The 26829-nt window shown below is 46.1% G+C and overlaps 1 protein-coding gene across 1 annotated transcript in view; it reads left to right on the forward strand.

Moving 5' to 3' along the window:
* The first annotated feature begins 280 nt into the window (after nt 1-280).
* The window catches only part of FNTB (farnesyltransferase, CAAX box, subunit beta), a 178370-nt gene continuing 151821 nt past the window's right edge, over nt 281-26829 (forward strand). The window contains exon 1 of the mRNA XM_078659519.1: nt 281-486. Coding sequence (XP_078515645.1) covers nt 388-486 — 99 coding nt within the window. The 5' untranslated portion in view covers nt 281-387. The remainder of the gene's footprint in view (nt 487-26829) is intronic.

The raw sequence follows: 26829 nt of genomic DNA on the forward strand, positions 1-26829 counted from the left end.
CTATGTCTGTTTAAGAGTGTGGAGTGCCCAGTACTTTGCATTCCACATTCCTATGTGTGTACTGATCGTTCTACCTCTTGTCAGTTGCTGTTGACTGGCCAGAGGGACAGCCACGATATCTACTCTACTTACTTCTAATAAATTCACCAATTAATACAGACTTGGTGTGGATCAACTTACTACAAAAACATTATCTCCCAATGAGCTCTTGTCACTTTTATAGCCCCGTATTCTCGTTATGTGGGCGAGGCCTGTTTTGTGCTTCTTTTTCCTCATTTGAGCTTTTAGGGCTAGCTTTTGTGCTTGTTTCCACAGGCCGTCCGAGCCACTCTGAGCCTCCTGGAGCGGCAGGATTCCCAGCACGGTGCCTTCACCGCCGTCCAGGCCATGGCTGAGTATCCGGAGGAGCTGCGCAGCCTGGCCCCGGAGCACGTGCTGGAGCGCGTGCGCGACGACGGGCTGGTCACGGTCACTTCCATCGAGCAGGTGAGCGCTTCAGGCAGAGGTGTCATAGGCAGCTGGCTGGAGCTGGTATCTGAGCGCTTGCGGTGAGCCTCTGGGGCTTGTAGTTTTTTTTGTCTTCCCTGGGACTGGGAGGGTAGTAGAAAAGGACTACAGCTCCCAGGATGCGCGGTTCCTGCATGAGCTACAACGCTCCCAATTGTCATGGTGTTTCAATTGTGGCTTTGAGGTGTATCCAGGCCCCGGACGCTGCTGGGGGTTAGAGCCGTGAGGGATGGGGTGGTCTGCGTATGGCACCGCATGAGGAGAGACAAGGCCCAGGCTATGGCCTCTGGTGCAGTGCTGTAGGGGCATGTGGTCATGAAGTAGGCAGCTTGGGAGGTTATGAGGGCGTGTCCGTGGCTGAAGCTGAAAGGATGGAGAGGTTAGCCCTGAGGTTCAATAGACGATGGTCTGTTTATAAACTGTAATCGGTTGCAACTGTGTGTTCCTGTGGCAAAGGGGACGATAGTGTGTGTTTTGGTATTTGCACCAGTATCAACCATCCAGGTAAAACTTTTCTTGGAAATGAATGCCTGGAGATAGATTCGCTACTCTTGAAGGTTTCTGCCCAGCAGGCAAAAAAAGGCTGTATTCCCTATGCCACTTCAGAAAATCCGAAATTAGCACCTTGTAAACACCAACGTCCAGGTCATTATGGACACTGTGTCCAGTCCTGAACATTTCACCCAAACATCTTTGATTTCAGTGTTTTTAGTCTAAATACGTAAATGAAAGCAAAACAAAACTATAATCCCCAGAGAAGGCATTAGGCAATCACATAAGTCCAGGAATGGAAACGGTGTCCATGGTGCTTTGGAGGGAGGTGGTCACCTAACCTTGTGAAGAGAAATTGTGAGCATTTGCATTGATACTATTAACAGTTAGTGGGAGATGTTCAGGCACAGGATGGGGACGGGAATAAAAGCATCAAGGGGCATAGTACCACGCCAAGCAGCCACCGTGGTCTGATGATGCAACAGTGATAGCCAAAGCCCGTGGTTCCCAAACTGTGCGCCGTGGCACCCTGGTGCGCCGTTATAACTTGCCTGGGGCGCCGCGGCACGATGTAGGCAACATGCAGAGTGGAGCTGCAGGGGCTCTTAGACTGGGTGAAAAAACAGCAAGGCCTCATTAACATGCACATGGTCTTTTAAAGACCTGTGAAGTGCTCTGGTGCGGCTAGGTGTGTGCACCCGGGATGCTGTCTCGTCCTGGGCTGCCACACACGATGGGAGGCGGAGGGGGGCAGGGGAGCAAGGGGCCTTGTTGCTCCTCGCCAATGTCACATTGATTGTTCCTTTCTTGTGCAACAGCACACAAAGCCCACCGCCAACGAGCTCAGCGACAAAATGCGGGTTTTAGTCTAAGTTATCCTTCCCATTTCTTTTCCCGGGTCATCTTAAAGCCCCCTCATCTGATTTTTTTTTTTTTTTTAATGCATATTTCACACCAGGTTTGAGGCTTTCCTCCCACCCCAGTATGAAAGTAACTCCGCTTTTCTAACCTCCAACACGTCCCTCTCTCCTTTGTGTGGCCAACGTCGAAGTCCCTTCTGGGTACACCTGCCAGGTGCCTCTTTCCTTGGCATCGCATTTACCTTTCCCACCCCATCTGACACTGCAGTTGCTCCTCTCATCTCATCCCAGGGTCATTTCCCCCCTGTGCTGGTAGGTCTCCGTTCTCCACAACCTCTATACTAGCCTACCTGGTGCCTCTCACCTGTCTGCTCCTATATCAGAAGCACAGACCGGTGCCCTCTAACACTGTTAAAGCAGTGACATTGAAATATCCTTGGAGTGGACGGACTGGACTGCACGGGTGCAGGAGGCACCGTACACCCTCGCTGAACGGAATCACACCTATTTCAGGGATCAAATTCGAAAAGGACATTGTCTCCTGGGGTTTACCCATCGCATCCCTCCCTGCTGAATAGCAGACATGATGTCAGCCCCATTCAGACACGCAGAATCTGTAAAACACAGCCTCAACACTAAATGCCTTCTGTCATAGCTCCCTCCTCTTCCCACCCAATAGGATCCCAGCCCCATGAAAAACTTGGCATAGTCCATATCCAGTTTCTAAGCTGCCTGCTTCACAGATTGACTCCCGGGGGGGGAGGAGTCGGAGTCGGGGTTGAATGCTGAAGCCCTTTGAATCCAATGGGTGTTGCACGCCTGAGTCTGAGTGCACAAAAACAACAGGCATGGAATAATGGATAGAGGGCACAAACACGAAGGGAGCAGACATGGAGGAAAGGAGCAGTCTCAGGGCACGAAGGGAGCAGGCATGGAGGAAAGGGGCAGTCTTAGGGCACGATCGGAGCAGGCATGGAGGAAAGGGGCAGTCTCAGGGCACGAATGGAGCAGACATGGAGGAAAGGGGCAGTCTCAGGGCACGAAGGGAGCAGACATGGAGGAAAGGGGCAGTCTCAGGGCACGAAGGGAGCAGGCATGGAGGAAATGGGCAGTCTCAGGGCACGAAGGGAGCAGCAATGGAGGAAAGGGGCAGTCTCAGGGCACGAAGGGAGCAGACATTGAGGAAAGGGGCAGTCTCAGGGCACGAAGGGAGCAGACATGGAGGAAAGGGACAGTCTTAGGGCACGAAGGGAGCAGGCATGGAGGAAAGGGGCAGTCTTAGGGCACGAAGGGAGCAGGCATGGAGGAAAGGGGCAGTGTCAGGGCACGAAGGGAGCGGGCATGGAGGAAAGGGGCAGTCTCAGGGCACGAAGGGAGCGGGCATGGAGGAAAGGGGCAGTCTCAGGGCACGAAGGGAGCGGGCATGGAGGAAAGGGGCAGTCTCAGGGCACGAAGCGAGCAGACATGGAGGAAAGGCATGGACAGACGAGGTAGTCTGAGAGCACGAAGGGGGCTGGGATGGACAGAAGGGGAAGTCTGAAAGCACAGTGGGAGCAGGCATTGCCAGATGGGTCAATCAGGGGGCACAAATGGAGCAGTCATGGACACAAGGAGCAGACTGAGTGCACGAAGAAAGGAGGCATGCACAGAAGGGGCAGTCTGAAGGCGTGGGGGCTAGCATGGACAGAGGGGGCAGTCAGAGAGCATGGGGGCAGGTATGGACAGAAGGGGTAGTCAGGGGTATGGGGGCAGGCACGGACAGAAGGGTAGTCTGAGGGCACGACGGAAGCAGGCATGGACACTAGGAGCAGACTAAGTGCGCGCAGGGAGCAGGCATGGAGCGAAGGGTAGTCTGAGGACACAAAGGGAGCAGCATGGATAGAAGATACAGTCAGAGGACACGAAGGGAGCAGGCATGGAAAGAAGTGACAGTCTCAAGACACGAAGGGGACAGACATGGGTAGAGGGGGCAGGAGAGGTCACGAAGGGAGCAAGCATGGGCAGAACGGGCAGTCCACTTTTTTAAAATTTCATTGTAAATGCATATTCCATATATTCAATAGGGAATATGCATTTACAATTACATAAAAAGAACGTGTATTTTGTTTAAAAAACATCTTCAAATGTGCGTTTACAGACAGGGCCATCGTCATTTTTCTGAACTATTCTAGACCAAACCCAGTAGAACTCTCAGATGGTCCTTGAAAGGGGAAGGCATTCAAATATTACTGAAACCTCAGTATGGTCACTGGCTTCAATACGGCCTCCCACGCCTGAGTTCACAACGCATTTACATTCTCGTTGAGAGAAAACGTATCCGCACATAAAACAAAAGTTTATTTTTCCCCTTTTACAACTGTTATCTTTTTATTTTGTTAAAAATATGATTAAATACCTTCATTGCATCCCAATTAATTTAAGGAAAACAACAGGAAGTAGTCCCGAGGTCGGGCTGACATCCCCACCCACCCGTCCACCGGTAAAAAAATGGGGGGGAGCCACGGCCAACTGCCAATTAGATCAAGGGAGCCACGGGTCAAAAAAGTTTGGGAACCACTGGCCAAACCCATTTATGGCCCTGCCTTGAAAATAAAAGTTCAGTTAAAGCGTAATGTTACCAGCTACCTCTTAGACTAGAACTTTTCATGTTCTGTGGTGCAATTTTCCTGTTCTGTGGTGCAATTTCCCTGTGCATTGAGGGAGTAGAAAGTATTGGTTTATTTAAAAGTAGTTTATTGCTTGGACCAGATATCAAGAACATTTAAGTCCTGTTCAAAAATAGATGCCGTGCAACAAAACATCCTTATAGGAAGACATGCACACAAATAGTGTTACAAACAACAGCAGCGGTAAATATGACCAGGATAATAATCAAATGACATTGTAAACATGGGGGATTGTGTTAAAAGCAGGGAAATACAAAGCATAGTTATTATTTATATTAAAATGAATCAGGATTGCTTCACAAGTAGAGATGGGTGACAAGAGCCTTTCATGTGCACAGGGTTCTAAACTAATATCATAGAATATATGTCACTGTTATGCAACATAATTTGCCAGAATTAAATAGCATCTGAGGTTTACAGGTTGGTTTTCTGTTAAGAGGAGGGATCATTGGTTCAGAAATTAAAAGTTCCTTGTCTGCATCACATGGCTAGTATACGCATGAGGAGTTCAGGAGAGCCAAGGTTATTCGTTTTAGATTATTTAGTGAATGCTGTAGGGAGTTGATGGTGGACTTGATGCTTTTGAAGTGTGCTGGAAATGGGATATTAATATGCACAGGATCTTGGGCCATGGACCAGTGAAGGTTCTGGCCTGATGGCCAGTTTATACTTTGGAACATATTTTGGAAGACGAGGATTAGGTCTGCAGGCACTGTAGAAGACTAGGGAAATGCAGCGGCGGCCAGGGAGTAGGTGTTATATGGGTTTAGAGAAGTTTGAAGGGGTCTTACAGGAGTAATTCGAGAGGATAAAGAAAAATCTTTAGGCAAAGTTGTCCTCGTGCAACAGTGGGAAGTGCACCCATCTCCGTGCCGCACACTGCCTAGCATGGGATTGGGCACAGTGCCTGGCCAATACATGCACACACGCTAGGGGATGGATAATTAAAATTGAAAAGGATGGCCCTTAAGGTTTTTTTTCTTTTTCTATCTATACTGATAAAACACACTTTTTGCCCACAGAGTGGGCCCCTTTGGTTCCCACCAGGACAAGGGGGTGTGGGTATCCCTACCCTGCCTCTGTGTTTTTGTTGTTGTTTTTTCTTCACCTTTTTTACAGAGTCCTCTAGTTAGAAAATGGCTGCTGCACCATGGTTGTTAATGGTATGACAGCCTCTGTGTTTTTGTTGTTGTTTTTTCTTCACCTTTTTTACAGAGTCCTCTAGTTAGAAAATGGCTGCTGCACCATGGTTGTTAATGGTATGACAGCCTCTGTGTTTTTGTTGTTGTTTTTTCTTCACCTTTTTTACAGAGTCCTCTAGTTAGAAAATGGCTGCTGCACCATGGTTGTTAATGGTATGACAGCCAATCAGATTGTATCTTTTGATCTGTCTGTTCCACAAATCCGTAACATATTCATATGTTTTGAACCTTAAATTCTCCTAAACTACTGAACTGATTTACACCTAATCACACAAAGAGAACTTTCTGGACCAAGATCTAGCTTGTGCCAACTTCGGTGTAATTCCCCTCAGCCATTTCTGCAGTATGGCTGTTCAATTTTCTTATGAAAAGTTGCATGAGGGAAACAGGTTTTGGGATCCCTCCCCTTTTTCCTCAGCCCCACTTGGCGGATCATCCTGAAACTTTCCAAGAAGCTGAGGTCGATGAGACTTTTTTTGGGGGGGAAAGTTTCATGAAGAATTTTTAACCTGGCAAAGTTATTAGCAAAAACAAAAATACAATTTCTATGGAAATGTGGTCATAACTGTAACGACCCACTGTTGACCCCCACTGGGTAGTATATATGTTTCAACAACTTATTGGAAAATTTACTTTGAGTTATGCCACTCCAACCCTTTTCATTTCGCCCTCCTTTCCAGAGAGTCAAACAAAAGTGTGTGCTGTATTAGGCAAACAAACTCAGCTTCATGGAAAGTAAAACTGCATATATGTGCCTTTCCAGGCAGAAGTTAGTTCATAAGTTAATTTTGATCTATTTGAAAGGCCTGCACGTTTTTTATGAAGCTATTAGTGATGAAGAACTGGTTTAAATGTAAGTAACATTTACTTATAATGTGGTGGCTTGATTCTAATTCATACTGAGTGATTAGAATAGTCAACTCTTGTACTGAGCAGACGATGGGGGCCATTGTTAGGAATAGAAGCAAGTAAACGCGAGCAGAGTGGCAGGATTAACTAGGTTTTTGTAGTGGAACTAACCTTCTAATGAAGATAATTGTAGCTCGATTAGTTGTAATGTAAATACCTTGTAAAATATCTTTAATATCAAATTAAGGGAAGCAGATGAGCGATGGCGATACCGTCCACACCTGGCAGATTTGGAGGGATTAAGTCCTGCTGTGATACCATGGGAAATATCATTCACCGTATAGTATTTAAAGAGACTCTGCGTGATATTGAAGTAATCAGTATGTGAATATGGATTTTAAAGTTGGGAGAATTTTTAGAACTCAGACAAAAACAAGCATTTACAATGCAATGGTCTCGGCATTCTTAAAGTTAGAGCTATTGGCATTGCTCATGACATTATTTTTATTTATGTTTTTGTTTTTAAAACATAAATAAATGGCATTGTCATTTACAATGCCAATAGCAGGGCAGGAGAGCAAGCACAACCAACGAGGGGGGCAGGAGAGCAAGCACAACCAACAAGGGGGGCAGGAGAGCAAGCACAACCAACGAGGGGGGCAGGAGAGCAAGCAGGAGAGCAAGCACAATCAACGAGGGGGGCAGGAGAGCAAGCACAACCAACGAGCGGGGGGCAGGAGAGCGAGCAACCACAACCAACGAGGGGGGCAGGAGAGCAAGCACAACCAACGAGGTGGGGGCAGGAGAGCAAGCTCAACCAACAAGAGGGGGCAGGAGAGCAAGCACAACCAACGAGGGGGGGGGGGAAGGGGAGCAAGCACAACCAGCGATGGGGGGTAAGGGGGGGGCAGGAGAGCAAGCACAACCAACGAGGGGGGCAGGAGAGCAAGCACAACCAACTAGGGGGGGCAGGAGAGCAAGCACAACCAACATGGGGGTCGGAGAGCAAGCAAGAGAGCCAGTATAACCAGCGAGGGGGGGGGGCAGAAGAGCAAGCACAAACGAGGGGGGGGGGGGCAGGAGAGCAAGCACAAGCAACGAGGGGGGGCAGGACAGCAAGCACAAGCAACGAGGGGGCAGGACAGCAAGCACAAGCAACGAGGGGGCAGGACAGCAAGCACAAGCAACGAGGGGGCAGGACAGCAAGCACAAGCAACGAGGGGGCAGGACAGCAAGCACAAGCAACGAGGGGGGAGGACAGCAAGCACGAGGTGGCAGGAGAGCAAGCACAACCAATGAGGGGGGGCAGGAGAGCAAGCACAACCAATGAGGGGGGGCAGGAGAGAAAGCACAACAAACGAGGGGGGCAGGAGAGCAAGCACAACAAACGAGGAGGGGGCAGGAGAGCAAGCACAACAAATGAGGATGGGGCAGGAGAGCAAGCACAACCAACGAGGATGGGGCAGGAGAGCAAGCACAACCAACAAGGGGGGCAGGAGAGCAAGCACAACCAGCGAGGGGGGGCAGGAGAGCAAGCACAACCAACGAGGGGGGAGCAGGAGAGCAAGCACAACCAACAGGGGGGGCAGGAGAGTGTCGTGTATTTCTATAGGTTCTGAATCGATCCCCCTATTCCTGACCCTATTCTGGTTAAACTTACTAGCTAGTTAACTAACAGTCAGCCCATGAGGCAAGAAATCCCCCATGATGCAGATACCGTTATCTGACGCAGTCACACTACGGCACAGGAACGTGTTATCTGATTAGGTCATAACGCTTGAGATCTAATTAGACAAGCGATATTCCTCCAGCCCCTGATAAGGCATACGACGTTCTCATAACAAATCAAACCTATGACAACCTGGATAATCCGTGCGGCCATTGTTTTGATTTCACAGAGAACTTTAGTAAAGAATGTGCTAACGAGCAAGTCGTATGACATCTTTATTGACGTACCTATGTCCATCCTTACGTCAATCCCGGCACCTTTAAGGTATAAATATTGCCGACCTTGCCCTATGCAAAACACACGCGTGGTGACAAGACGGAGCAGCCATACTTGCCGAAGCAGAGAGCCGAAGCAGACCCCGCAGGCAGCAGCCCCGCCTTCCTGACGCGCTGAGAGACGCGCTGCTATCTCAAGCCGAGAGACCCAGCACCGGCGCTTCTGGGCAGCCCTCGCAGGCAGCCTGGAATATCGAGAGCAGAGAAAGAGATACCATTCCTCATTCATCCTAAATTCCAGGTACAGAACTGAATAACCCCTCCTAGAGAATTCTTTAGTTATTCACTTGGCAAAAACAAACTTAACTTAAACTGTAACTTTCTATTCCCGCCCACGTATTAGACTTAGGTCAGGTACACGGGGTAGGCGTATTTAGAAACACCAGTTGAGTACGTTTAGTCAAATGTATATGTGTATGTAAATATTTTAATCATTTTAAACATCATATGGCTCAGAAACCATATCAATGTTTTTACAGTATTATTTTATACTATTGCTTCTAATGTATGCACTTTACTTAACTATAAGTATCGCAATAATATCGATCCATTTCTCTTGTACGAGAAAAGAGACTGATCAATAAATAACATCTTTTATTGAACACGCCCGTCTCTTCCTTTTCTCTACATTCTGATGAGACTAAGAATGCACGTACTGACTGAGTAAAATAATTGCCTTGTGCTCACACGACTCTTGAGATTGACTCTTGATTAGGGGAGAGCAAAGTTGTCATGTTCTATGGTTGTCAGAAACTAAATCCCTTCTTGTCTAATCAGGGAAGTTAATCCTTCCTTGAACATTCGAGAAAGTTTCTAGCGAACTCTGAGCTTAGCTGGCAAACCCAAAAATTAAGTCTAGTATCGACAGTAGTAGACCTAGTTAACGTCTGGCCTAGGCCTTTACTGCTGTAGGTACTATTCCAATGCGCAGAGCCTATTGGGAAAATAGGAGCTACACTACATGGCGCCCAACGTGTTTGGAAAGGGCGATAAAACTAACGTAAGACATTTAGAGTAACTCAGTCGTGCTTTCTCACTCAGACCCCTTTTTCCAAATACTCCAAAGACGTCTGGAGTGGGTGAAAGGTTATTATATCCTACAAAACCTCGCAGGAGGGAACTCCTATGTATGGTTTTTGGTCTAGTCAACGTTGAAGGATAAAACAGTTCCAGAATATTGTGCATCTAATCTCTGTTTCCATAAAAAACCTGATCTGCAAATAAAAATAATACCATCCTGTCAGTAAAATGGGAGACAGTGATGGAGAAAGAGAGGCAATTAGATTAGCTACTGAAATAGCAGATGCTGATGCTACCATGCAAGCAGCAGACGCGGATATAATACTCATTCCGGTCACCAAAAGAAGATCTATAACCTTAAAACTTATAGAAAATGGACTGACACCTAGAGGTGGCACAGTAATATTCGTAATCGAGGCACACGAATATCGGCAGACAGAGGTATACTATACATGGATACATTTTCCAGCAGCAAATGCTGTAACAAAGTACTTCCACTATTACAAAGTAGAGGAACCTCCTAATGAGTACACTCCTTTCGAGGAGGTGGAAGTACCACTCAAATTCCAAGAGCATTTGCTCTTATTTGATGGCGCCCTAAAACATAATAATCACATTACAAGGCTCGGTCCTTTAGGAAGACCAGGAGCAACGTGGCCGGTCTTAGCCGGATACACACCACATCCAGACATCGAAAGAATGCCTGCAGCAGAGCTGTTAATACAGCTAAAACAACTACTAAAAATTCACAGACAATTAGTTCAGTATGTAATGCGGACTTCAACAATTCAGCCAGCGATTAAACTTCCACAGCTGACCCCTCACCAGGGGAACACAAATAAAATTACACCACAGAACATCCAATCCTGCCTAGGTAAAGTTCCAGCTAAACGGGAACAGATACCATTCTGGTTGGCACAGAAAATTACCCAAATAGAGGCGGTGTTTCCTGACACCACCCCGCTGGAAAAACACAGGATTCTGACTATATGTCTCCCAATGGGAATCGCACCACACATTGAGGACTGTGACACTTGGGGTACAGTCTTTGCTTCCATCTACACAAAAACGCACGGTGTTCCATCCATTTCGGTAATACCAGATGTGCTTAAACAAATTCAAGATGAATACGGTCCAGAACCTGCTTTAACTCTTGGTATGAAATTACTGAAAGACTTCAAGCAGGTCTCGGCTATATTACTAGCCAACATAAAAGGTGAAGCAGCAAACGTGGCGATCCGCCAGAGGTTAAAAGAGACAGATATAGCAGACCAACCAGCTGAAATTGCCAGAATCATAGAAAAATCCTATGAAGAACTAGGCAGAGATAGTCTAGGTGGAATACCAGTAAAACCGCAACTGACTACAAGTCCAGAAAAAATGTTTTTTAATAATAATAATAATTCACCAAAAAAGAACTGGGATGGGAACAAACAATCCAATCCCAAAGAAAAGAAATTCCAGTCCAGAGGAAGGTCTCCTAGGCGAAGAGAGAAATCTCCAAACCCGAGACAAAGGTCACCCCAGAGTGACCCCTCTGGGAATAGATATAACCTTAGAAATAGGGATAATATTAAAAAACCTGATAGATATCAAGACATTGATACACGTCCCTCTCAATCTTTTCAGAATTCCTCGCAGAAATCGGAAAGAAGAGGACGCTCAGAAGAGCACGCCAAGTCCAAAGACAAGGAACCTGCTCAACTGAAAAAGAAATCACAATTTCCAAAAAAGAAGGTAGCCAGTATCAAGGTAGTTAACAATGCCGAGAATACTGAAGACACAACTGAAAAACGGAGAATGGGCTCAGACAATGCTAGACAGCGCAGCAGAGGTGAGCATAGCTCGCAAAGTCCTTATGGATCATCTGGAGACAGTGGACACGAATGAATACCTTCAAGTGGAAACTGCAGATACCAGAGTTAGCAAGCCCCACAAAATATACGAGATAACATTACGTATAGAGGGAGATAAGACTAGGAAAATAAGGGGACTATTTTGGGATAACCTATCCAAAGGCTATGACATACTTCTAGCTGAAAAAGACTGGCCACCAGAGTTTGTCAGGGAGTGCCCTCATGGCGAAGAAGTAATTATGCCTGCCTTCTCGAATCAAATACCGATTCATAAAAAATACACACTTGCTAGAAAGTGGGCAGTGGCCTTAGCACCTGCTTTATATAAAAATCATGTAGGATGGGATGAGGATTCTCCTCCTCACAAAATCCAGTTAAAATCACAACCAACTGCACAAAGGCAGTACCCAATTAAGCAAGAAGCTAAAAAACAAGTAAATGAAATACTAGATCAGCTAGAATACCAGGGGGTGATTGAAACTTGCACCTCACAAATGAACAATCCTTTGTTTCCGGTCTCCAAACCAGACAATTCGTACCGTCTAGTTTTGGATTACCGACACCTTAACACATGTTGCAAAACTTTTGCAGTGCAAAACTCACACAGTGCTGCACTAATGAATAACATAGTGCGCAAAAAATACAAAACAACCTTGGACATCTCCAACGGATTCTTTTGTCAAAACATAGCACCAGAGAGCAGATATTTAACTGCATTCTCAGTAAATGGCACTCAAAAACAATTCTGTCGGTTAGCCCAGGGGTACAAGAACAGCCCGGGGGTATTCTCAGCGAGAGTAACAGAATTACTACAACTATATGATGATGAAGCATTATCTTATGTCGATGACATTTACTTAACAGATGATGACTTGGAGACTCACTTGAAAAGAGTGAACACCATAATACTTGGTTTCGCTGCAGAGGGTTACAAATTCAACTTCAAAAAGTCCAGAATTGCCCATCTGACGGTCCTATTCTTAGGATATGAGTTATCAAGTGAAGGCAAAAGCCTGGCAGACAATTTCCTAGAGAAATGTGCCGTAATCCAAGCTCCTAAAACACTAAAAAACCTACAGTCAATTCTAGGCTTCCTAAATTTCGGAAGAACATATATTGCAAATTACGCAGAAAGGGTCAAACCCCTTTATGATCTAATTAAACCAGACTTTAAAAAATCCAGTTGGACTCAAGCACACACAGAAATTTTGAGATCCTTACAAACAGACATGCTAATTAAAACAAAATTAGAAACCCGTGATAATACACGCAACCTTGTGATCCGAGTCATCCCAGGGAGATGCGGATTCACATACCTGACTTCTAATGAAGGAGATAAGGTACCAATTGCATTCAAATCACATTTGTACACAAAAGCTGAACAGAGATTCAACAACAAAGGAAAAATTGTTCAAGCAGTTCAAACCGCAATAGCTAGAGAAAAAGACATAGCTGACGGTAGACATATCACAGTCAGAACAGCAGAATCAGCCTTTGAGGCATTAACAACACCGTGTAATTTACCAACAACAACATTGGATCCAGAATGGTTACAATGGGTAAATTCAATCACAACGGACAAAGTATATTACTTCTTTGATCCAGAACTAGAAGAATTAAAAAATCTAAAATATGAAAAAACGTATCCTCTGCCAATCGACATTCTGCCTCTACGACACTACGCCTGTGTAATCTATACAGACGGACATGCTCAACCCTCCGTTTGGGGAGAACATACATACAATCCCACATGTGAGATTACAAAAGAAGTGTGGCACGGAGGTAAACTAAGACCTCTATTAACAAAATCACACTCAGTAGAAACTAATTCAGAACTACAAACTGAAATATTAGCTTTGAAAATGGCGCTAGATAATGCGGATCGCGAATTCCCGACACTTATAGTGTCAGATTCATATTTCTGCGTCAAAGCATATAACAAGGATTTGCAGACCTGGATTCAGAACGATTACAAAGATGACACGGATGCACCAATAAAGCAGAGACTGCTCTGGGAACAGGTAGCTCTTTTGAAAAAAGAACTACCAAAGACTCACGTGACACACTCACTGAGTCACCAGCGTGATGGCGTTCACGTTGTAGGGAATTCATTGGCTGAAACAGCCGCAGCGGCAGCCAGTAAACCGGCTCCCGTAGATCGGAAAAAGCGTACATTAAAATACATTGACGGCGAAACATTGCTGGCAGTAAAAACGTCATCAAAAGGCGACTGCTCGGCGTTACCGATCAACTATCCACTCAATTACACATACATCATAGATGCAAACTCCATTCCTTTTGCTCGAATCCCTGGAGTGGGGGATAGAGTGATTCCAAACATGGACAGGAGAAACTTGTTAATCGCAGACGCACACATGGGCGAGGGTCTCAGACACCTTAAATTAAAAGATTCTCTGGAAGAATTACAATCACGGTACTGGTGGCCAGGCATGAGCCTGCACTACACCATGTTTGTAAAAAACTGCCCAAACTGCAACAGAGATCGCAGTGGGGAGAGAAGCAGTTTAATACCTCGTCGTATCAAGGCAGATAATATTACCAGTAAAAAGAATGGCTTGCGATTAACATATACAGGCTAGTTCCCACTTATAATGTAGATCCACAGCACTCGGCTGACGTCCGGACTGTTATACAAGATTTGCGAGTCTAAATGGCATATACGCTAAGAGCATGCTACGTTCGACCAATTTTTTCTTTTTCTCAGGCAATCCAGCCTGGGGGGGGGAAAGAATGGCCAAATGAGCACAGCCCAGCGGGAATCTTCTCACTTCCTTCCTGAGGGTATGGGATGGTGTAAAGAAAAAACCAAGACAGAAAGCAATCTATAATAGAAAGGATATTAGGTTCGGGAGCTGGGTGGGTCAAACATCTAATAAGTGTCCAACGTAGTCTAAATAACTTGCCAAGAAATTCTCTGAAGGGATTCAGTCCGTACGAATTATTATTCGGAACTAGGATGTTGATCTCTGACCTTGATAGTCAGACTTCAGTGGTAACAGAAAAAAGCTTTGATGTCAAAGACCGTTTGGCTATTTTGCAGGACTTAAACAAAACAAGAAAAGACCTGAGCAACATACAGTTGAAAGAACAGCCAACAACCACTGAAGAATCACCACCTGTCCCAGCAAGACCTGTCTGGATTCCAAAAGTCGGGGATCTAGTCAGGGAGAAGATCGCGGTAAAGAAGGAATTTGGGCCTTCTTACAGAAAAGCAGTTCCTGTATTGTCTGTCAACGGGACAAGATCAGTTGTACTACCGCCACTTGCTGGAAAAAAGGAGAACCGAGTTGTATCCATCGACCTGGTAAAACCACAACATGTGGCCGATAACCAACGGTAGGCCAAGTGGACTCCCAATAAGTAGCAGAACACCAAGGTTTGCTACCAGTACAGAGGTCCTAACAAAGAGGCTCATCACATTCGAAACGCCTACAGAAGAACAACAAGGACTATGCAACAATGCAATAGAACTAAGACCTCTGAAAACCCAAATAAAGACATTTAGCAGAGACACACCAATCTATACAGAAGTACCAAGTGAAAATGCAAGAAACAAAAATCCTGAACCAATTGGAACAATTGACAGAACTGCATCTGGTTACTTCATCAACTTCGATGATTCCTCCGACGGTTTCAGCGAACAAAAGACACAGCCATCATCAAAATCCTTTAAAGACAAAGCGAAGGAACTTTTGAAACAACTAAAAGAAACATATCTGATTTCTCCATGGATTGAATTTTGGGTGGGTTTTGGTGCATTTATCCTCATACTTTGGCTCATCATGGTATTTACCTTGGGACGCTTCATTGAGGGAAAATATGCTAAAATGGACACAGCAAGTCAGAACATCAACTTGGTCCTCAAACCACACACATCTTCACACGTCGAGAAACGAGAACTTTCTTCAGAACTTTCTTCAGCCAACTTCACAGCAATTCCAATACCTGGTGGGGTAGCCTGGGACAACACTGACTATGAAATTTATGGTCCGGTCGAGATCCTGAAATATCCACACCAAATTAAGATCTCTTTGAGTGACTTTGCAAAACCAAACTCATTTGCTGATGATTGGGACTTTGAAAGTATTAACAATATGATGTCTGACTTAGTAATGTCTGCTAAATTTACAAAACATGATTATTTGCAGGGTTCTACAAATTATGACAGCATGTACTGCTATAACCATTATGGTAACCATTTCGTGCATAAATCTGCACAACCTAGAAATGTTTTAAGTTATAATCAATGGGAACATTGTGCTACACCTCCAAAAGGGAGCTCTAGAACCGTTTATGACAAATATTCATATTTTTCAGGTTTTAACATAACTAATGCTGAAACATTTTATTACAAATTGTCAAACAAGACAGGGATGAAAACCATGATAACCAACACAAAATTGATATATTCAGATTCTTTCTTTGAAAAAATGAATACCTTTGGATTTGATTATTGGGACAAAAATGTTGATTTGAAAAGTGTTTGGGGTACAAAAGAATGGCAAGTACAGGGTTTAGAAGCTTTGTTTAGAGCCTGCATGATCCCAGAACAAATGATATTTTTAAATGACACCGTTCAACAAACCACCTGTCTTGGCCTAGCAAAAATCAAAGATTTAAATAACCTGTCTATTCCAAAGCCAACAATGTTTAGCAATAACTCTGATATAGACATAAACCATATACTTAACCAAAACAGAACACATCCTGATTGGAAACAATGGTTGATCTGGCCCACAGATACAAATAACTGTCAAGATAGATTCCTGAATAAAACACAGGGTTTCAAAATGAACAGGCCAGACCCTAGATATCCCCAAAGACATCACCCAGGGATAATAACAACCTACAGTGTGGGCAAATTATGCCTTCAATGGCTACAAACTTCCACACTGCCTGAAATTAAGCAACACCTAACTTTACTTACTGATGGTGCTGACTTGCGTGATTTCATACTGGGACCACGCAAACAGCGTCATAAGCGTTTCATAGCAGCCTCTGTATATGCAGCATACAATGAGGCCTGGAAGGTTACTCAAATTGAGACAGCAGAAAGAATACGGGAAATTGACCGTATTAATTTGGAAAAATCACTTTCTGTAGTGGACAATGGGTTAATGACTCTGTCCTCCAGAATTTTTTCATTGGACAGCATTGTGTCTTCAGCAATCGATATATTATCGCAAGACTTACTGTTATTACAACATGGTCAGTCACAATTGCGTTCTATTGTACAGCTTGGCTGGACGTTACAAAATCTGCGTTCAGGCTACGTGCCTTGGCGTTTAATCAACACTACGTCACTATTCCAAATCTTTAACCTTACTGATAGACAAATCGGTATGGCGCAGAAGGGTGCTGATTATACAATCTTGAGCATTGAAAAACTAGAAAGATTACCAATGACAATGTCAGAACGACCTGTCAGTGAATGGATAATCCACGGAATCATAAATATTCCAATCTCAACCTTCAGGTTTCAATACTGCCAAAAATATATACAGGCTGGCATGTACGAGAAATTGGGAAAGGGGTACCTTAAAACAACTTGGAACCTGCCCTATTCACATGCATGTGTCAGTAACAAAGGACAGAAAGTGTTTCTTAGTGGCAACAATTGTGCTATGTCACTAAGCGGCACGCTTCTGTGTAACGGTATTAGTTTGCACGGAGCCTGTGAAGGGAATTCATACAACCTTTCATGTCACCAGCAAGGCGCACCTGCAACTGAAATAGAACCATTCTTTCAAAGACTCTATAATGGGAGTTACATTCTTATTGTAGACCGCAGATGCTGTAGTCTTATGCCCGGGACTCCTTATCTCGTCACTACGACGGCGAAGGTCAAGTGCTGTGGACGTTCTTTGTTCCCCAGCTCCTTTCCAGACAGGGAGGCAAGGGCATGGCCCGGTCTGAAAATTACTTCTATTCGAATAGACACTTTAAGCAGAATGAAAACAGTGCTTCTTCAGACGCCTACAAGGCTCACGTCATCTAAAGAAACGTATGATCTACAAGTCGCAAGGACGACTGCAGAGATACATACATTATTATCAACCAATTCCCCCGTACATTTCGCGGAAATCCTGAGCGAAATCTTAAATATTTCTGATACCACTGGGGTCTCAAAGGTATTTAAGACAGTATTTTCGATGGCATTAACACCATTCAAAGCCATACTGGGTATCTTTCCAGATTTCGTCCATTCGATTTTTGGCGGACTTCCCCTGATCCTAGGACTAATTGCAGGAATCCTATTCCTGGTCCTTATTTTTCGTTATGGCAACCCATGTCACAGAACAAAATCTCACGACAATGGAAGATACGATCCTAGCCATTGGATACCGGGACCGGATATCAAAAATCCTGGGACTCTCCCGGCTTAGAGACCTAAACATGACTTGGTTTCTATCATTTCGACCAATGTGGCAAAGGTGTGTTTTACCTGTACTAAGGTGTCTGCTATGCGGAGAAGAATGCATGTTAGACACCTGTCTGACGCTACAATCGGATGCGCCGGTGGATGCAGATACACTGTTGGTTCCTACCAAGGTTCACGCACTGTGCTGCCCTCAAAGGCTGCCAATTCTGATGACGGCAATCCTGGAATCTTCACCACTGCGATTGAAGAGTAGTGAAGTTCAAGATGAAAGCAGCATCGAACAGGTACGACCTTCTGTCAGCAATGCAAATCAGAATGTCAATGGAGACAATCATGCGCACGAATGCATGGTTACCCCTATTTCCGACTTAGAGGAACTTTCCCATGAAGCTGTTGACAGTTTTTTCGAAAGCCTGAATGATATGATGTTCTCTCCGGAACAGAAATAGAGACTTTTGAGTAAACTCGCACACGGCGTTCCCTGAATTCGGCCTTCAACTTTAAAAATAAAGTCACATGAACAATTACAATCCAGTTCACGGACAGCAACTTTTTTTAGCAAGCCCCTAAAATATTTTTCTATATATTTTTTCCCGGGACACTGATCTTCTGCTTAAAGTAAGAAACTATTCCTAGAGAACTAAGATTTCTATTTTTTTTAGATACTTTATAGACTTTATATAGACTTTAGCTGCCCACTGGTATGTTCACAATATATTTTATGTGATGAAATGGTTTCGACTTTTTTTCTGTATAGCCATATTAAGAGCCATTTCATGTGTATTTCTCATATACCAACAAGCAATAATGCATAACAATGCGTGTTTACTTTTGCATTTAATTCATAGCTTAAGTGCATACAATATATATGACTGCAATTTTCCAGTATATTTGAAAATTTCAAAATGCATTTATGTATTTTGGGGTGGTAAGGTATACACTATACTCTATAGTATGTTGTACTATGTTATACTATGCATAGATTAGTAGATATGACCATAGTTAGCGTGGAGTGGGTGTCGTGTATTTCTATAGGTTCTGAATCGATCCCCCTATTCCTGACCCTATTCTGGTTAAACTTACTAGCTAGTTAACTAACAGTCAGCCCATGAGGCAAGAAATCCCCCATGATGCAGATACCGTTATCTGACGCAGTCACACTACGGCACAGGAACGTGTTATCTGATTAGGTCATAACGCTTGAGATCTAATTAGACAAGCGATATTCCTCCAGCCCCTGATAAGGCATACGACGTTCTCATAACAAATCAAACCTATGACAACCTGGATAATCCGTGCGGCCATTGTTTTGATTTCACAGAGAACTTTAGTAAAGAATGTGCTAACGAGCAAGTCGTATGACATCTTTATTGACGTACCTATGTCCATCCTTACGTCAATCCCGGCACCTTTAAGGTATAAATATTGCCGACCTTGCCCTATGCAAAACACACGCGTGGTGACAAGACGGAGCAGCCATACTTGCCGAAGCAGAGAGCCGAAGCAGACCCCGCAGGCAGCAGCCCCGCCTTCCTGACGCGCTGAGAGACGCGCTGCTATCTCAAGCCGAGAGACCCAGCACCGGCGCTTCTGGGCAGCCCTCGCAGGCAGCCTGGAATATCGAGAGCAGAGAAAGAGATACCATTCCTCATTCATCCTAAATTCCAGGTACAGAACTGAATAACCCCTCCTAGAGAATTCTTTAGTTATTCACTTGGCAAAAACAAACTTAACTTAAACTGTAACTTTCTATTCCCGCCCACGTATTAGACTTAGGTCAGGTACACGGGGTAGGCGTATTTAGAAACACCAGTTGAGTACGTTTAGTCAAATGTATATGTGTATGTAAATATATTTTAATCATTTTAAACATCATACGGCTCAGAAACCATATCAATGTTTTTACAGTATTATTTTATACTATTGCTTCTAATGTATGCACTTTACTTAACTATAAGTATCGCAATAATATCGATCCATTTCTCTTGTACGAGAAAAGAGACTGATCAATAAATAACATCTTTTATTGAACACGCCCGTCTCTTCCTTTTCTCTACATTCTGATGAGACTAAGAATGCACGTACTGACTGAGTAAAATAAATTGCCTTGTGCTCACACGACTCTTGAGATTGACTCTTGATTAGGGGAGAGCAAAGTTGTCATGTTCTATGGTTGTCAGAAACTAAATCCCTTCTTGTCTAATCAGGGAAGTTAATCCTTCCTTGAACATTCGAGAAAGTTTCTAGCGAACTCTGAGCTTAGCTGGCAAACCCAAAAATTAAGTCTAGTATCGACAGTAGTAGACCTAGTTAACGTCTGGCCTAGGCCTTTACTGCTGTAGGTACTATTCCAATGCGCAGAGCCTATTGGGAAAATAGGAGCTACACTACAAGAGCAAGCACAACCAACGAGGGGGGGCAGGAGCGCAAGCACAACCAGCGAGGGGGGGGGGCAGGAGAGCAAGCACAAGCGACGAGGGGGGGGCAGGAGAGCAAGCACAAGCAACGAGGGGGCAGGACAGCAAGCACAAGCAACGAGGGGGCAGGACAGCAAGCACGAGGGGGGGGCAGGAGAGCAAGCACAACCAGCGAGGGGGGGCAGGAGAGCAAGCACAACCAACGAGGGGGGAGCAGGAGAGCAAGCACAACCAACAAGGGGGGGCAGGAGAGCAAGCACAACCAACGAGGGGGGGCAGGAGAGCAAGCACAAGCGACGAGGGGGGGGCAGGAGAGCAAGCACAAGCAACGAGGGGGCAGGACAGCAAGCACAAGCAACGAGGGGGCAGGACAGCAAGCACGAGGGGGGGGCAGGAGAGCAAGCACAACCAGCGAGGGGGGGCAGGAGAGCAAGCACAACCAACGAGGGGGGGGCAGGAGCGCAAGCACAACCAGCGAGGAGGGGGAGGAGAGCAAGCACAAGCAACGAGGGGGGGCAGGAGAGCAAGCACAAGCAACGAGGGGGCAGGACAGCAAGCACAAGCAACGAGGGGGGGCAGGAGAGCAAGCACAACCAGCGAGGGGGGGCAGGAGAGCAAGCACAACCAACGAGGGGGGGCAGGAGAGCAAGCACAACCAACGAGCGGGGGTCCGGACAGCAAGCCCAAGCAACGAGGGGGCAGGAGAGCAAGCACAATCAACGAGGGGGGCAGGAGAGCAAACACAACCAACGAGCGGGGGGCAGGAGAGCGAGCAACCACAAACAACGAGGGGGGCAGGAGAGCAAGCACAACCAATGAGATGGGGGCAGGAGAGCAAGCTCAACCAACGAGGGGGTGGGGAAGGAGAGCAAGCACAACCAACGAGGGGGGCCAGGAGAGCAAGCACAACCAACGAGGGGGGGCAGGAGAGCAAGCACAACCAACAAGGGGGTGGGGAAGGAGAGCAAGCACAACCAACGAGGGGGGGCAGGAGAGCAAGCACAACCAACATGGGGGGCCGGAGAGCAAGCAAGAGAGCCAGTATAACCAGCGAGGGGGGGAGCAGAAGAGCAAGCACAACCAACGAGGGGGGGGCAGGAGAACAAGCTCAACCAACCAGGGGGGGCAGGACAGCAAGCACAAGCAACGAGGGGGCAGGACAGCAAGCACAAGCAACGAGGGGGCAGGACAGCAAGCACAAGCAACGAGGGGGCAGGACAGCAAGCACGAGGTGGCAGGAGAGCAAGCACAACCAACGAGGGGGGCAGGAGAGCAAGCACAACCAACGAGGGGGGGGCAGGAGAGCAAGCACAACCAATGAGGGGGGGCAGGAGAGAAAGCACAACAAACGAGGGGGGGCAGGAGAGCAAGCACAACAAACGAGGAGGGGGCAGGAGAGCAGGCACAACAAATGAGGTGGGGCAGGAGAGCAAGCACAACCAACGAGGGGGGCAGGAGAGCAAGCACAACCAACAAGGGTGGGGGCAGGAGAGCAAGCACAAGCAACGAGGGGGGGCAGGAGAGCAAGCACAACCAACGAGGGGGGGCAGGAGCGCAAGCACAACCAGCGAGGGGGGGGGGCAGGAGAGCAAGCACAAGCAACGAGGGGGGGGCAGGACAGCAAGCACAAGCAACGAGGGGGCAGGACAGCAAGCACAAGCAACGAGGGGGCAGGACAGCAAGCACAAGCAACGAGGGGGCAGGACAGCAAGCACGAGGGGGGCAGGAGAGCAAGCACAATCAGCGAGGGGGGGCAGGAGAGCAAGCACAAGCAACGAGGGGGAGCAGGAGAGCAAGCACAAGCAACGAGGGGGGCAGGAGAGCAAGCACAAGAAACGAGGGGGCAGGACAGCAAGCACAAGCAACGAGGGGCAGGACAGCAAGCAAAAGCAACGAGGGGGCAGGACAGCAAGCACAAGCAACGAGGGGGGGCAGGACAGCAAGCAACGAGGGGGGGCAGGACAGCAAGCACGAAGGGGGGCAGGAGAGCAAGCACAAGCAACGAGGGGGGCAGGAGAGCAAGCACAAGCAAGGAGGGGGCAGGACAGCAAGCAAAGGCAAGGAGGGGGCAGGACAGCAAGCACAAGCAACGAGGGGGCAGGACAGCAAGCAGGAGAGCAAGCACAACCAGCGAGGGGGGGGCAGGAGAGCAAGCACAACCAGCGAGGGGGGGGGCAGGAGAGCAAGCACAGCCAACGAGGGGGGGCAGGAGAGCAAGCACAACCAACAAGGGGGCAGGGGAGCAAGCACAAGCAATGATGGGGGGGGCAGGAGAGCAAGCACAACCAACGAGGGGGGCAGGAGAGCAAGCACAACCAACGGGGGGGGGCAGGAGAGCAAGCATAACAAGCGAGGGGGGGTAGGAGAGCAAGCACAACCAGCGAGGGGGGGCAGGAGAGCAAGCACAACCAGCGAGGGGGGGCAGGAGAGCAAGCACAACCAACGAGGGGGGGCAGGTGAGCAAGCACAACCAAAGGGGGGGGGGGCAGGCTAAACACCCACCCTCAGAGGTGAAACCGCTAATGGAATTGTGGGAAGAGTTCAGGCAAAATTCAGCGCGATTATGCCAAATGTGGGTGGGTTTAATGCTGGTAACAGTATGTGAGGGGCGTGGCCCGAAATCAGGTGCTCTTGGCAACTGATTTCAGAGTTGTTGCCGGAAGTGATCCGAGGCGGAGAAACATGGATGACGTACAAGAACTGCAGGGGGAAAGGGAAACCCGCAGATCGGTAAGAATGGTCTGAGGACAGTGAGGATTACAGAGGCGGGTGCACGTTGTTACAGATGAGAGGGACAACGAGGTAAATTAGGAGGGGTAGAGGAAAGCAGAGATTGGCGGGCAGATGTGGCGCAAAGAGGCAGAGAAAGACTCACAAAAATATCACCTGCGCAATCGGCCACCCCAACCGGTCAATGCTTAACTAGTGCACGCAGATGGTACATATCAATGGCATTCATCAAATGCTCTTTCTGTTTTAACATTGCTCAATATTTATATTCGGCAGTTGCTGTTATCATATCTGGTTTATGTCCACAAGAGAGGGGGTTGTGGCGATGCCCTGTCGCTGATACCCTGCTTCCGCTTGCTACCAACTGCTTGTCTTTTTGTTGGCTCTTGGGCTGCAAGTGCTGAGTCTGACCCGCTGGTCCCCCTACGCCCACAGTTTCACGTTGGCATGTTCAGCAAGCAGCAAGCACAACGAACGAGGGGGCAGGGGAGCAAGCACAGCGAGGGGGCAGGGGAGCAAGCACAGCGAGGGGGCAGGGGAGCAAGCACAGCGAGGGGGGGCCGGAAAGCAAGCACAACGAGGGGGCAGACGCACAACAGAGGGGACAGATGCACAATGAGGGGACAGAGGCAAGAACACGGGCACAATCGGGGAAGATAGGCAAGAAAAGCGAGCACTCACCGGAGGACTCGGCAGCTTCTCGACTTCTTGCGGCGGTCGGGCAGAAATGGCATCAGAAAAGCACCGCCATTTTCGCATTCGGGGGCGTGGTTTTTTGCTGTTGAGTGACGGATGACGTCATGGAGTTAAAAACTGCAAAAAACACGCCCCCGAATCCGAAAAAGACGGGGCTTGAACGGAGTGATGCCCCTCTCCTCCAATGGCTGGCCTCAGTTTAGGAAGCCGGCCAATAGAGAAGAGGGGCGGGTTCAAGCCCCCATACTGTAAACATAAAATCTCAGCTGCGCGACACTGCTGCGCAGTGTACGCTAGGCCGAGACCTAAAAATGAGTGATGTAAACCTGGAGAGCGATAGCAGATGACCCAGCCTGTTTCAAGAAGCCTCTTGAGGCTTCTGCTGGCACATAAATTGCTCCATAAACCATTGACAACGATAGAACACTGGAACAAATGAGATCATTCTGAACTTGGTGTTTTTCTGTGTGATAAGAACCTTCGAAGATGAAGTTAATATAGCATTGAAAGCCTGATAAGATGGGCAGAAACATTTCCTGTTGCCTGACTATCCTGCAAGAGGAATGAAGAATCAAACCTTTTGTGTCCTGTTGTTGCATACAGGACTAATGGTATAGTTGCCATGGTTGAATCATCCCTTATTCTCACCACAGTTATTTACTTCCCACAGTTTTGTGATGAGTGGCCGAACAAAGTATTTGCACATTCTTGAAAATGGCTCACTGCAGAGGATTATATTGCCTTTTAACCTTGTCTTTCATATTTCTAATTGTGTGTCCTGGTACCTACGCCTCACCAGGAGGGACAAGTGTGCGAAGGGGCACCACCCATGACGAAGTAAGGAGGGGTCTGGACAATTTGAATGCGGGGACACACTAAGTGCGATCAGAGCATACAGTTTGCACCATTGCTAGTTTTGCATTGGAGACACAGTGAAGCAGAAATGAACAGACTGGCTGATGAAGGAGAGGGGCAGATCAGTACCGACATGCCCTTTTCCTTATATTTTTTTCCCTTTAGAACAAATCAGGAGATACTGTATGTAACATGGTTGTATGGGAGACGTACAAAGGGGCGATATGTCTTTTTCTGATCCAGTGCATTAAATCCCATTCTCCCATCTAGTGTGTGACTACATGGGGTTGCCCTCTTCTCTCGTACCATGTCCAGTGGCATTAGCACCCGAGCCTCTTTACGCAAGGGTCTTTGCATGTTATCATTTAAAGCATGATTTTCTTACATAGTATCGATAGGTGTGTTCACACTTTTTAAATAGGCACAAATATTTTTAATAACTTGCATTTGTGAATTCCCAAGCAACATGGGGCATTGCCCCTCCACTCGCAGTCATTAAATACGTTATAAAGGCCGCTATGCACCAGAAGGGTTGTAATATGGGATAAAGGTAGCCAATATAGTAAACCTATTTTTTTTTAATCACTTTTCACCACATTTACGTACTTTTCAGACTCTATACAAGAACTCTCTTCACTTGTATTTTTATTCTATTCTTACAGATCCTATCAGGAGTATAATTCTGGAACCCACCATACTTAAAATTAACAGGTGGAGCGATTTGATATCTTTTTTCATTTAAATCTTTATTTCGGCCAGCAGGCCATAAAAGACGCACATATATATATATATATATATATATACATCAAACAAGAAAAAAACATATCGAGTACATACATCAAATCATTTAAAACAATTTTAAGACCAAGGACAAAGTCAGTTTACAACAATAATAATAGAACATAGTTCATTTAAAAGAGAAGATAGATTTTGGAAATAACACTACTCAAAGCATTTGACCCGATTTCTTCCGAACAATATATACAGCGTGAAGAAACCTGCTGACACTAAACACAATAAGCTGGGCTGTGTTAGTTTTTAAGATTCTGTAGGCAATAAGACTAGATCTAGTTCCTAGAAGTGCACACATGGGTTTCAGCCATTTTTTGCGAGCTTTTAAGTACGCATTACATGTGAACAACATATGGGCATCGTTTTCTATACATGAGGCTGAGCACATAGGACATATCTTACTTTTGTTGTTTAGGTTTTCCAATGTTTTCTTTGACCACCGTTCTATGTTAGAGTTCAGCATAAGATTCCCATACCTGAATTTCAGGTAGAGAGTCTTAGCGACAGGGGGCTCTATTTCATCCAGACAGGTTTCAAAACAGGGTTCATTTTTAAAGGATAAGAAATCTTGGGTTAAGGTCCCATTTCTATTTCCAGATACAACCCTATTGTCTATGTGAGACCAAAATGCTCTCTTTACAATGGCTTTAGAAAAAGGTGGTAGATTGTCTGGATTTTCCCACATCGAATATAGGCCTAGTATTGAGAGCCATTTTGGGATATGTCTAAACCATACGATAGAGTTAAAAGAATCAAGATTCAATATCTCGCGGAGGCTATTTCTGTAATCTAATAATTCTGGGGTGGACCAAATCCTAATCCAGAACAATACCGGTCTTATAATAGTTAGATGATCGGTACGTTTAAAATTCAAATCGAATTGAAGGGGAATTAGTGGTGTGCTAATGGGAACCCTTACGATTGCTCTCATGAATTTGTTGTCCATACCTTGAAAGCTCTCCCTAGCCCATGGTCCCCAAATCTCAGCTCCGTATAGGGCGGCAGATTGGATTTTAAATTTAAAGAGTTCAAGTACAGGTGTTACACTATTGCTTGTACTAGCATTCAACTTATTAATTATAGGTTTAACATTTTGAGCATATGACACCTTACTTTTCTCAATTTGGGCCTTCCATGATAGCTTTGTGTCGAGCACCACCCCCAAGTAAGAAAAATTATCCACAGTATCCAAAATTTGGCCATTCATAGTCAAGGTGCCTCTGTCCGGTCTGCTAGGATTCAATGCCATACATTTCGTTTTGTCAACATTTATTTCTAGACCCTTGATCACACAGTAGCTACTAAAGGAGTTTAAGAGCGCCTGGAGGCCTTTCTTGGTCTGGGATATTAGGATGGTATCATCCGCAAAGAGCAGCGCAGGCACTCTCTCTCCATTAAGCTGTGGTGAATCATTATTACAAGTGTTCAGATGATCAGGAACATCGTTGACAAATATAGAAAATAGGGTGGGGGCCAAAAC

This window comes from Lissotriton helveticus, chromosome 9, assembly GCF_964261635.1.
Source record: "Lissotriton helveticus chromosome 9, aLisHel1.1, whole genome shotgun sequence".
In the NCBI taxonomy this organism is placed as follows: Eukaryota; Metazoa; Chordata; class Amphibia; order Caudata; family Salamandridae; genus Lissotriton; species Lissotriton helveticus.